The 13,755-nt window shown below is 41.9% G+C and overlaps 1 protein-coding gene across 1 annotated transcript; it reads right to left on the bottom strand.

Moving 5' to 3' along the window:
- Window positions 1–4,093: 4,093 nt before the first annotated feature.
- LOC104596229 (leucoanthocyanidin dioxygenase-like) lies at window positions 4,094–5,587 on the bottom strand. The gene is made up of 2 exons (XM_010257303.2): window positions 4,979–5,587; window positions 4,094–4,855 (listed from the first exon to the last, which is right to left on the bottom strand). The coding sequence occupies exons 1-2, from the start codon at window positions 5,488–5,490 to the stop codon at window positions 4,288–4,290; spliced, it is 1,080 nt and encodes a 359-aa protein (XP_010255605.1). The 5' UTR covers window positions 5,491–5,587; the 3' UTR covers window positions 4,094–4,287.
- Window positions 5,588–13,755: the final 8,168 nt, after the last annotated feature.

Raw genomic sequence — 13,755 nt, 5'->3', positions numbered from 1 at the left:
GAGAAAAAGACTACTAACACCCAATATGAAATAAATGCTTAATTTTTAAAATAAGCACTTGAAAAAGTTGGGTGATTAGAGAGAGCTTAGAAATGAACTAAGGAAATGGACTTACCATCGTCATTTCCTGCAATCTCCATTGTTCATGGTGATAAGAGAGAGCTTAGAAAAAACAGGGATGATGAAAAAGGTCAGAGGGAAATAAGATCTGAAAATATTAAATCTTGGGTTAATTAGAGCAATTGAGCATACATTACTTTTTAGGGAGAGTGTGTGTGCAAGAGAGAGAAAGTGTGTTTAGGAAAGAAAGGTTTGAATAGATTAAATCTTGGGTATTATAGCAATTGAACAAGCATGTGTGTAAGAGAGAGAAAGTGTGTTTAGGAAAGAAAGGTCTGAATAGATTAAATCTTGGGTTAATTAGGTCATGTTTGGGAGTGCTTATTTGGGCCATTAAGCACTTATTGGTATTTGGGAAATAAGCCCCAAATAAGTGCTTATTTTAAAAACAAGAGATTATTTTTTAAGCCCAAATTTCTAGCTTTTTTAAAGTGCTTATACAATAAGTACTAATTCATTTTTTTCTTCCAAAATTATCCCTAATTGAATTTTAAAAACACCACTTACAAAATTATCCCTAGTTGAATTTTATAAAAGTACTTTTATGAAAGCACTTTTAAGAAAATACTTTTACAAAAACACTTGCTATAGTACTTTTACGAAAGAACTTTTATGCAAGCACTTTTGTGAAAGTACTTTTATGAAAACACTTTATAAAAGTACTTTTGTAAAAAGACTTTTACAAAAGTGCTTTCATAAGATTACTTTCACAAAAGTACTTTTGTAAGGGTGCATTCTTAAAAGTGCTTTCACAAAAATACTTTCATAAAAGTGTTTTCATAAAAGTACTTTCATAAAAGTATTTTTATAAAAGTACTTTCATAAAAGTGTTTTTATAAAAGTACATTCATAAAAGTATTTTTATAAAGTAATTTAATAAAAGTGCTTTCAAAGGGTATATTTTGAAAATTTGAAAGAAAATGAAGGACATAATAGTCACAAAATGCTCATTTAAGTGCTTATTTTAAAAAATATGCATTTGAAAAAGTTGGGTGCCAAATGCAAATAAGTGCTTATTCGAATAAGCAAACGCACTTATTTTTAACTTAAGCACTCCCAAACATGGCGTCAAAGCAATTGAACATGCATTTATTTTTAGGGAGTGTGAGTAAGAAAAGGAACATGTATTTAGGAAAGATCTTAGGAGATTTAAAGAGGTTGAGTGGGGTGAGAGAGAGAGAGAGGGAGAGAGAGAGAGAGAGAGTGAATCAAAGCCAATTAAACATTTTATAGTAGAAAATAATAAATATTTATATTAGAACCATAGAGGGCCCAGAAGGATGGAGGAGGTAATTTATTGACAAAAATGATCATTTTGGTAATTTCAAAATAGAAAACTCACTCGTGTAAGAACTGAGAAAAGCAATGCCTACGTGTGGGCAATATGGTGAGAGGACCCTTGCCTCCTCTCTTTCCTCTTTATTATATAGATATAGATTCATCAGTTGCAAATCCAGAAATGAAATAGGTTTAACTGAGAGGAGAAATCAGCTACTCCACTCGGTGTTGTAGCATTGGGCTACAACCTTGAAATATGCCTTTGATGAATTACTGTTTAGAGCTGTAAATGGATTGGATTCCAATTGGATCCAGTTACGTCCATATCTGCATCTCATTAGAAAACCTCTAGATCCGTATTTACATCTGATTATAATGTTAGATTTTGGACTGAATTTGGATTTAATCCAAAACCACCTTGTTGTGTTTAAAATGACCAAAAAAATTAAAAATATTAAAAACTCAATTATTTTTAATTTATATATGTTAAATAAATTTATAAATATAATATATTAAATTTATCAATTATGAACTTTATATAATTATTCATAATATATATATATATATATATATATACCTACATATACATAATAATATTACATATATACATAAAATAATGATTTTTATTGGACTTGAATTTTAATCAAATCGGGTAGAATTAAATCCACATCCAGTCCAATTATCAATCAGATTAAGTTCTAACATTCAAATCCAATATAATTGGATTTGGAGTCCATTGACAGCCTTATTGTTGTGGTTTCACTTTATATCACTTCATCCAATTTAAGGTGGAGCCACACCATTACATGGAAGATTGTGATTCACGGGTTTAGCCCATCACTCCACAAGGATAGCTGAATTTTTATCTTTAATGGGTCCATTTGTGTCCAAGGAGACTTTTAGTGACCTTAGTGCGCGCACGCAAGAGAGAGAGGAGAGAGAGAGATGGGCCTCACATATTATTTTTCTCTTGAAGGAGGAAAGTTAAGTGGGACCCACCTAATAATTTCTCTTAAAAGAGAAAATTTCAAGTGAGGCCCACCTATTACTTTTCTTTGAAAAGAGAAAGTTTCGAGTGAGACCCATTTATCTATTATTTTCTACATTTATTAGTTATAGGAGAAACTCCCGATCAATACCCTGTACTTTGGCTTGAATGACGATTTGGTCCCCGAACTTTAAAATGTGACAATCTAGTACTCGTTGTTAACTAGTCCGTTAATTAGCTGTTAAGTGACATTTGAAAAGTCAAAAATGCCCTTCAAATGCCATCTAATCCTCTTTATCAACCATTCAAACATTGACAAAAAACTGAACAGTCCCAAATCTTAGCCTCTTCTATTCAGAAAAGTTGGTGACGTGTTTAGAAGAATCTAGAATTTGGGACTATTCATTATATTGTCAATGTTTGGATGATTGATAAAGAGAATTAGATGGCATTTTTAGGGAATTTTTGACTTTTCAAATGTCATTTAACAGCAGGTATTGGATTGTAACATTTTGAAAGTCCGGGTACTGGATTGTCACATTTTGAAAGTTTGGGTACTAAATTGTTGCATTTTAAAGTTCGGGGACCAAATTGTCACTCGAGCCAAAATACAGGATATTGATAAGGAATTTTCCCTTAATTATATAATAAGTAGTTTTATTTTATTCAATGGAACCCACTTATAATTTTTCAGTTTTTAAATTTAATGATGCCACATCAGCATTTTATATTCTTTTATTCATTATTTAATGGATTGTGAATAACATTACTAACACTCATTTTAGGGCTAATGGTGGTCTTTTTTTTTGTTTTAAGTTTAAGGTCTAAATTAGCCCCTCCAATTGTAGAAAGGCAGAAGTAGCCTTATCGCAAAGTATAGGGGTTAGAACTGTAAATCCATTTTTTTTTTTGTTGGGGGAACCAAATACCCGAAGGGGGACAAGAAAAATTGCCATCCCTAATCACGTTTCATCGAGATTTTAAGAGGATTTTCTTTGTTTAAACTATGGTAATAATATTGTATATCACCTAGGCACCACCTTCCTTAACACCATGGCAGAATTCAATTTATAAACTATAGACAAATTATCTGGGATTCACATAGAAAATGATAATTTTTCTTGGGATAAAGGAATGGATATTTGCTTTCTCAAAATGTATGAAAAATCTCATCTGATAATAAAAGTGATGTTCAAATTCTTTCTGAGGTGGCAGTAGCATGTTCATTTGTTGATAATGTGCAAACCAATAATGTTGTGAACACAAAAAAGCCCTAAGATTAGAAATTTTGTGATGGGCTGGGCCAAAAGTGATCACTCCAATATTAGACTTCAGGGTTTTAATATAGTACACAAAATTTTAATCTTCTTTGGTGTTAATGTTAATCGTTACATTTGTGTTGATGTCACGTGGAATTGAGACAGCTGTCATAATGTCATTAATTTCATCGGAAGGACAAGATGTAGTGAGTAGGAGATCTCGAACTGTACAATAATATACTATATGTACTGTGATGGAAAAATTTTAGCCGTTGGAGGCCACGTTACTTTAATTTATTTTGACTACAAACAAAAGCATGGGCGTGAATATACGAACTGCCCAGAAACTGTCTCAATAGCATGGCATAGGAACAGCCAAGGTTAATCCGTCTGAGATATGTGTGGTGTGAATACGTGCCAAGTTGAAAAGTATTATAACAAGAAATTATTTTATTATAAAAAATAACAATAAACTATTTATTTAATGATTAATGCGAAAGGTACATTCCAACTTATGTAGCAACGGCAGCAATGCAACCGTGTAGGTGGGGAGATTAAGAAATGAGAGGGACAAGCAGAGAACAAAATGAAAGGGGACAAATTAGCACGAGACGCGTAATCGAACGCTCAATGCCGATAGAATCATTTAGTAAGAAGTGCCCCTTCCTGGGTCTTACGAAACAGCTTGTACTGGATGTGCTGAGCGAAGGTGCGAGGCGGATAGCGCGCGGGCTCTGTTTCAGTGACGAGCTCCGGTAGTGGCTTGAGGATGATTTTCTCCTTGGGTGGTTCGCAGAAGACCGCCCACGAGATCCTAACCTTCTCTTTGTTCACCAGTCCTCTGTGAAGGATGCTCTTGTATTTGCCATTGCTCAGTATCTCAACGGTGTCTCCTATGTGCATGATGATGGAGTTGGGCACGCACTTGGCCGTCACCCACTTACCGTCCTGGAACGCCTGCAGACCAGGTACCATGTTGTGGAGTATGAAGGTGAGAGAACTGACGTCGGTGTGAGCTTCAACGCCAAGTGCTAGATCCGGCTGGGGACACTTGGGGTAGTAGTTGATCTTCATTTGCATCAACAGCTCTTCTACTCCACCGACTTCTTTTTCCAGTCTCCCTTCTTCGAGTCCCAACCCCAGCGACAGTGCTGAAAACACCCTGGTCGCCAAGCTTCTAAGTTGTCTCGCGTACTCGCTCGTCACCTCACTGCACGGCCAACCATGGGCGCGCCATGATCATGAGTCATCAACCAAATCAAAAATATCAAGAACCCAGTTAATAAGAACAAGCCAAGTACCAAAAAGGACGGATTTACGATGATAAACTTACGTGTAGTCGGCAGGAGTCTTGGGCCACATAGACAAATCACGCTTGCCTTCAGGATATATGAGGTGGAAGAAGTAATCCTCCCACTCGAGCTGGCCACTAGCATTGTTAGCCAGCTTGCTCCCATACCCGGCAATCTTGCCGGAGGCTTGATCGTTTGCATACTTCTCCTTTTCCTCGATGGGGAGATCGAAGAAGGTCTTACCAGCGGCCTTGACCCTTTCGATGAGATCATCAGAGATGCCATGGTTGACAAGGTGCATGACACCCCACTCCATGGCAGCTTTCTTCAACTCCTCCCTGCATTTCTCTCGCTCTGCGGGGTCCTCCGAATTGAGACTCTTCAAATCAACAGTTGGAATTTGAGGTCCTTCATCGATTTTCTTCTCATCCTCAAACACGTCGACGATGCTGATCAGCTCTTCTTGAGGACGCACGTATTCTTTGGGGATTGAAGCGATCCCACTGCTCGCCAAGCTCTCAACTCTAGACGCAACTGCAAGTGGTTGAGCCATTACAACAATTATTTTATTTCTTTTCTCCTTTGACTCTCCTCACACTCTCAATCTGATAGCTGTAGATCCCAAATGAAGACTTCCTCTACAGCCAATCCAAGCTACGTGTTGCCTTTTATAGATTGAACTTAAAAAAAATGTTCAAGTTTTTCATTTTTTTTTTCTAGGTAGTTGGACAAAAAATGCCATCATCCTAACAGCTTAACCGTTTGTTGAAGCTAAACGTTGATTAAGGTTGTTGTGACAGAAGAATCTAAAATAGAGCTAGTATGGATCTGCTATAAACACAGCTTCTTCCAATATGATCTATACCCGCACATCTCGAACATGATTGCCATCTCAAAAGTACGATCCCATCAATGCGGCTATAGATCATATTAGGAGCTGTGTTGGTATAGTGTCTTCTGTATGTGTTTGATATGAATTAAAAACGACTGGAAGGTGGGTATCTGACTGAAGGGTTGAAGCACGAGCTGATACTATAATATAAATTAAGTTCTTTTGTTTAGCAAAAAAAGTAAAATAGAAAAAGAAAATGTTCATTTATTGTCTTTACGTATTAATGTTAAAGCAACGAAACAGAAAGATCTTTCACGTTGCACCTAACCTTTCTCTTCCTACCACTCCCAAATGGAGATCATCTACCTTTCTATTTTGTTTTTGTTTTCTTACGAAGTACATATTTATTAGCTGTTGGTTCTACCACAGGACTTGGGTGATCATTTTCAACCCAGCCCAACAAACCTCGGACATTTCATGTTGGAAGGCCCCGTTTGATTTCATTGACGATAGAGAGACGCGAACGTTATGAACAATACAACGCCAAGTCAGCAGATCACCTCAACGGGTCAGCTTGGAGCACCTCGTGCAGACCGACCAGGAAGACAGCCGATTTAGGATAAGCTTGGGCAACCAGCGAGGCGAGCTCGCCTAAGCCGTTTCGTATGCCCCACTCTCGAGGGCGCCAATATCGCAGCTGTGAGAGTAGCTCGCTGAACCGTGCCCCACAATTTAAACGAGCGACTCATAACCACCACAATTTTGCGGAAACAGCTCCACCAAAGACTCAGAGACGTTACCCAAGGCTTTTGGACCCCTGATAACTATAAAAGGACTCCGAATCTACCTAGAAAGGTATGCGCACTGGTACACTTAAGCTCTCTTACACTCACAACAGATTTCCATACCTTCTTTCTGACTTAAGCATCAGAGTGTTCTCCCTGGGTAAAACCTACCTAGGCACTCTCACCCTTCTTTCCTTGCAGATCACTTCAACTTGGACGAATAAGCATCAGCTCAGCACACAAACTTGGTCCAACCAGATTGACACACAGTTAGAGTCCAAGTCATTGCACACGAGGGAGCGTCCAAATCGCACATCATCAATTGGCACCGTCTGTGGGAAACACAACAAAAAGCTAAGTTCCCTTCTTTTGTTCTCTTTCAAAAGCCCATCAATGGCATCTTCAAATAACCCTTCTGCTAACAACAACATCAATGGCCAAATCCCCACCGTCACCATAGGCCAGATTGATGTTCCCTTACACCCAACTGAAGTACTGGACAATGTGAGCGTGCCTCCTCCTACAGTCGAGCCCGTAGCAGCTCAATGATCTGGGGCAATGCGTGCAAGGGATGACTGAACAACTCAGGTCTTGGGAAAATAGATTTGCCTTCATGGCCAGACAACAACAACAATAGCAGCAACAATGACAGCAACGGTAACGATTTCCACAAGTACCCCTCCAGCAGGTACCTCGGAACAGCCAACAGGTACCTCAGAACAGTCAACAAGTACCTCCGAACAATCAACAAGTACCTCTGAATAGTTAGCAAATATCTCGAAATAGCTACCAGGTACCTCCGCAGAACATCGGCCTGAACCAACCTGACCATGAAGATCCAGCTCGCCTACGGGTTCGCAGCCAGGTTCAGGTCCCCAATAGAGATGAAAACTGAGACCACGCTGATGGTGCAGCCCAGAATAATCAAGTCCCAACAGAAAGCCAAGCTGAGGTTCTTGCTAAGACCGAAGCCGCTAGCTCGACTGAAGGTGTCAAGAAGAAACACAAGAGACATACGCACCGTGCTGGGAAAAAGAGCCAGCTCGCTCGGGTAGGTAGCGAAGCCCAGAATGAAGGAAAGAGTGCAGCCACCAATAGGATGGTTTCCCTCTTTGAATCACCATGCTTGACTCAAGAAACTCCACTAGCTCTTGAGATCCCTAAGGCCCCAAGACCAAATAACTTTTGGGCACCGGCCCTAGAATCTTACGAAGGCAAAACTGACGCAATGGAGCATGCCAACAGTTTCCAGGCCCTCATGCTACTTCATGGGGCAAACGATTTAAGTATGTGCATAGCTTTTTCGACAACATTAAAAGAAGAAGCCTAGCTCTTGTAATCTAGACTAGCCCCCAAGTCCATTAAGATTTGGGACCAGTTCGCCACAAGCAAGAGACATTCCAAATCGGCGACCTGTCTGCTAAATGTGACCCATAAACCAAAAGAAACGCTGAGGGAGTACATCAGGAGATTCAACATGGAGTGCCTATAGATCCCAGACCTAGACCCTGTTGTACAACTTATCACAGCTAAGAACGGGGTACAACACCTTGAGCTGAAATGGGAAATTGAATTACACCCTCCAGCTACCATGGAGGCATTTCTCAACTTAGCGAACCAATTCATCAAAGCTGAAGAAGCAGTAGGATCAAAGCCTGACCTGTTCGGGAAAGGGAAATGAGCTGAGGAAGAAGCAAGTAACAGCAGAACAAAGCGAAGAAGTAAGTCTCCAAATAGAAGCTAATCACCAAAAGGTAGGCGCAGTAGCTCACCGTGCAAGAGAAGCAAGTCACCGTCCAGAGGATTGAGCAAGCAGTTAGTAACACCACCTGCCTATACCAGGACCTTCACTCCGCTAAACACCAAAAGAAAGGAGATTCTGATGCAGATCAAGTCTAACGACTATATGAAATGGCCACCCAAGATGAGGGGGACCCCAACACCTGGAACCCGAACAAATAGTCATTTCCACAAAGACGTAGGACACGACACGAAGAATTGTTGGAACTTGAAAAATGAGATTGAAGATCTCATCAAGAGAGGATACCTGAGGCAATTCATTAAGGATGAGCGGCGAACTGAAGAATGACCTAGTAGAGAAGTGCCTCAAGCCAGTAGGGAGCCAGAGCCAGCTCCCCGAAACCAGTAGTAGCCAGAAAGACAGGCCCAAGGGGCCATTAACGTGATCATGGGAGGTTCGATCGTCGTTGGCTGCACTACATCAGCAGGTATGAACTCAGTTAGAGAGTTGAAACAAGAAGAAAGCAACCAGTCCAAGCGCCCTCGGAAAGAAGTGATCTACTTCACCAAAGATGACATGTGTGGGATCCAGTACCCACATGATGATGCTTTAGTAGTTAAATTGTTAATCAATGACTTCAGGGTGAAGAGAATTTTGGTTGACTCCGGCAGCTTGGCAGATATTCTGTTTTCGGAGGCCTTCAAGCGTATGGAGCTTGGCAAGGCAGATTTACAACCAACCGACATCCCGCTGGTAGGCTTCAATGGAGAAGTGGTCCGTCTCATAGGCAAGGTAAGAGTGTTGGTCGAGGCGGGCTCCCCTCCTCATACAGCACGTTTCGAACATGACTTCCTGGTAGTTGCCACCTCGTCCCCCTACATTGCAATACTGGGGTGACCTATCTTGCACACTTTTACGAGCCATTGTTTCGACATACCACCTAGCATTGAAGTTCCCGATAGACACTGTCATAGGGGTGTTGCGTGGAGGTCAGCTAGAATCTAAAAAATGCTACGTAGCAGCTTTGAAGGCAAAGGGCAAGATAGCCGCTGACATAGACTTGGAGCCACCACCGGAAAATGTTGAAGAGTGAGCTCGCCCAACAGAAGTGACCATTATGGTCCCCATCTCTGCAACAGAACCCAGAAAAACACTACAAATTGGAGCTCGCCTGACAGAACCTATGCGCTCCGAGCTGGTAAGTATTTTGTTAAATGATTTATATGTATTCGCCTGGTCGGTTGTAAAAATGCCCGGCATAAACCCTATACCCGAGTTAGACCTATTCGGCAAAGGAAGAGGAACCTCGCCCTAGAAAGGTGGCAAATAGTAGATGAAGAGGTGGGAAAGTTACTAGCAGCGGACTTCATGAAGGAAGTCCTATACCCGAGCTGGATAGTGAATCTAGTTCTGGTGAAGAAGGCAAATGGCAAGTGGCGTATGTGCATAGACTATACAGACCTGAATCAACCTCGCCCAAAAGACAGCTTTCCCCTACCTTGCATAAATCGCCTAGTGGATGCGACCTCAGGGTTCGAACTGCTCAACCTCATGGACGCCTATTCAGGCTATAACCAGATCCTGATGGATCTAGAAGACTAGGAAAAGATTGCCTTCATGAATGAAACGAACTTGTACTGTTACAAGGTCATGCCCTTTGAATTGAAAAACACTAGAATGACCTTCCAGCACCTTGTAAATTATGTTTTCTTCTGATTTGATTGGAGACAAAATAGAATGTTATGTTGATGACACGGTAGTGAAAACTCTTTTTCAAAAGATTTGATTGTCGACTTGGATCTTGCCTTTAACGCTTTAAGAAAACATAATCTAAAATCAAACCCAAACAAGTGTGCTTTCGGTGTGACTTCGGGTAAGTTCCTGGGTTACATTGTCAGCTAGCGTGGTATTGAAGCAAACCCCGAGAAAATCCAAGCTATCCTAGATATCAGACCACCTAGCTCGGTTAAGGAGACCTAGAGACTGATTGGACGGGTAGCAACCTTGAACCGATTTATGTCTAAATCAGATGGGAAGTGTCTTCCCTTCTTTAAGGCTATAAAGAAAAACCAAGCCTTCAAGTGGACTGAGGAGTGTCAGTTCGCCTTTGACGTGCTAAAGCAATACCTTAGTTCGCCTCCCCAGCTAACCAAACCTAAAATTGGGGATGAGGTCAAACTCTACCTCTCTGCAAGTGACAAGGTGGTTAGATCTGTCTTGATAAGAGAAGTTGACAAAATACAACAACCAATGTACTACGTGAGCAAGTTCCTACACGTTGCAGAAACGAGATACCCCGTCATAAAGAAGCTCGCCTTTGCACTAGTTCTAGCAGCCCGAAAGCTAAGACCATATTTCCAGGCCCACGCCATTATCATTTTGACCGATCAACCTCTGAAACAAGTCCTTCAGAAACTTAAGGTCTCGGGGAGACTGAAAAAATGGGCAATAGAGCTCAATGGTTATGATATCCAGTATGAGCCGTGACTAGCGATAAAAGCACAGGTTCTGGAAGACTTCATTGCCGAGTGTACCTTTAGCTTGCCACCCCCCGAAATGGCAAGGTTGGAAACAAAAGCTTCATCTAGTGCGGCACCACCCCTAGTTCGCAAGATAGTAGGTTGGGACAAGGAGCCATGGATACTTCATGTGGATGGCTTGTCAAACTAGGGCGGAAATGGAGCTGGATTGATATTCTATAGACCTTATCGAAGTAAAGCTGGAGTACATGCTCTAGTTTCAATTCCAAGATTCAAATAATGGGGCTGAGTATGAGGCATTGTTGGCTGGCTTAGCACTAGCAAAGGAAGTAGGAGCCATACACCTTATAGTAGCGACTCGCAGCTCATTGTAAATCAATTGGATGGGGGATACGAGGCATGAGAACCCACCATGGTAGCCTGCTTGGCCAAGGTGAGAGAGCTCTTGCCTGATTTCGACTCCTTGTATCTTCAACAAATTCTGAGATCGAAAAATACAGAGGCTGATGCCTTTTCTAGACTTGGGAGCACGATTGACTCGACAAAATGAACAGTCTACATAGAAGAGCTACCTCGCCCATTAATAGAAAAAGGGATAGAAGAGGTCACCCATATAATTGACACAGAGCCGAGCTGGATAGATCCGATATTTAACTACCTGAAACACGGAACATTACCGATAGAAAGGAACATAGCTCGGCGATTAGAACAACAATCAGTTCACTACGTGATAGTGGGCGAGCTACTCTATAAAAGGTCCTTCACGCTGCCTTACCATAGGTGCCTACAGCGAGCAGAAGCATACCAAGTCCTGCACGAGATTCACGAAGGCCTCTGTGGAGGACACATAGGGGGCACGGCCCTTGCTCAGAAGGATTTGCAGCAAGGGTACTACTGGCCCACCATGAAAGTAGATGCAATCAAGCTAGTCCAGCGATGCGACAAATGCCAACGACATGCCAACATCTTACACCAACCCACTACTGATCTGAGATACTTAACCAGCCCATGGCCGTTCGCGTAATGGGGCATAGACTTGCTAGGCTCCTTCCAACCAGCTAAAGGATAGAGAAAGTTCCTGGTAGTGGTAGTGGATTATTTCACCAAGTAGGTAGAAGTTGAACCTCTGGTCACCATAACAACTCGCAATGTCCAAAATTTCTTTTGGCGAAGCATTGTCTACAAGTTTGGTCTACCTAGAGTACTGATTTCAAATAACGGGAAGCAGTTCGAGGATATTAAGTTTGGGAATTGGTGCACACAGATGGGAATAAGGCATAATTTCACCTCGGTAGCACACCCCCAAGCTAACAGGCAAGCTGAAGTTACCAATAGGGCCATTCTACGTGGCCTCAAAGCTCGGTTCTCCCGAGCTAAGGGTTTGTGGGTGGACGAGCTACCCAGCATACTATGGGCCTACAAAACCACCGTCAAGACAACAACAAGCGAGACACCTTTCAACTGAAATGGAAACACTAACTTTGCGATCTAAAGCATTCGTTGAAGTACCAAATGAAGAAGATTTCCGATCCAACATCGACTTGGTGGAAGAAGTCAGAGACCTGACCTACATTTAGACCGTAACATACCAATAATGCGTAGCTCGATACTATAATGCCCGAGTTAAGAAATGCCACTTCTGGGTCGGTGACCTGGAAATCAGAAAGGTTATGGTACTTGAGCCCGATGTGGGAAAGCTCGGCCCGAATTGGAAAGGCCCCTATAGGGTTTCTAGGATCATAAGTGGGAACACGTATGAACTCGAAACACTTGAGGGGAAGGTAGTGCCTCAGGCCTAGAGTGTAGACAACCTGCATAGGTACTACCTTTGAAAACGAAGTGTTTTGAGCTACATCTGTGAGCTAGCTAGAGGTCAACTAACAACTCAGCTAGAAGTTATGGAAAGCGAATTGACAAAGTTAAAGAATACAAAGATATGCCCTATCAACAAATACTACGATTGAGTCAAGCTAATCGACGTGAAAGCAACCAAGTAAACGAAAGATGATACAAAGAACAACAACTTCTATTAGTGATAGAAAGGCCAAATGGTCGAATATAGAGTAGGACAAATGGCCTCAAAAAATAAAAAAAACAAGACAAAAAGTATAGAGAAAAGAAAAAAAAGTGTTCAAAGGTTCAGATATAATAGAGCACATACGCACAAAAAAGCTTACAAGAGAATACAAGCCCCCAGAACAACAAAGAAACCATCACCACCACTAGACCAATCAAGCTACAGGACGGAGCTACTCATCACCGTCATCATCCTGGGCCTCCTCATCGCCTCCCTCCTTGACCCCTTCTGTGTCGTCATCCTCCTCCTCTTCTGGGGTCAAGGGCTCTTCATCTACCTATGTGACGAGCTCGCCCGGGACCCTGTGCACAGTGACGGAGCTGACATCGAGGTCAGGATATAAGGACTTCAGATAACGATGACATAATTTGAAACCCTTCTTCATTGAAGGGATAACATCCACCGCCATCTACTTCTCGTATGCAAGGGACTGTAGGTAAGAAGCGATAACCTCTTCCCTAGCTCGGTGTATGTCCTGAGCACACTTTGACCGCTTCTCCACCAGCTCGCAACACGCCTCGATCAGCTCGCGATGTGACTGGGTCAACTCGTGCTGCAAATTCTGGTTCGCTTGGTAGAGGCACTGGCGCTCCTAGCACTCCCCCTCCGAATCAATCTGGAGTTTCTGTATCTCAGCATTAAGCAAGCCGATGTTCGCCTGCATGCTAGCCCTCTCCTTCTGCCCTGAGTGAGCACGGTCCAGCAGAATCTAGCTATAGGTGTTTACTTGCAAGAATCGAAACCAGAATAGGATGTCTTGCAGAAAGGGATCAAGAAATTTAAAGAGAAGAGCAAACCCGAATGATGCACTAGGTTAGCCGAGCTCTTGTCTCGATGAGATCCAGCTCGCCGAACTGTCGCATATCCTAAGGAAGAAGTATTCCCCTAGCCAACAGGAGAGCC

Source organism: Nelumbo nucifera, chromosome 1 (assembly GCF_055504915.1).
Source record: "Nelumbo nucifera cultivar China Antique chromosome 1, China Antique-T2T, whole genome shotgun sequence".
NCBI lineage: Eukaryota > Viridiplantae > Streptophyta > Magnoliopsida > Proteales > Nelumbonaceae > Nelumbo > Nelumbo nucifera.
This window is presented reverse-complemented; position numbering and strand designations above follow the sequence as displayed.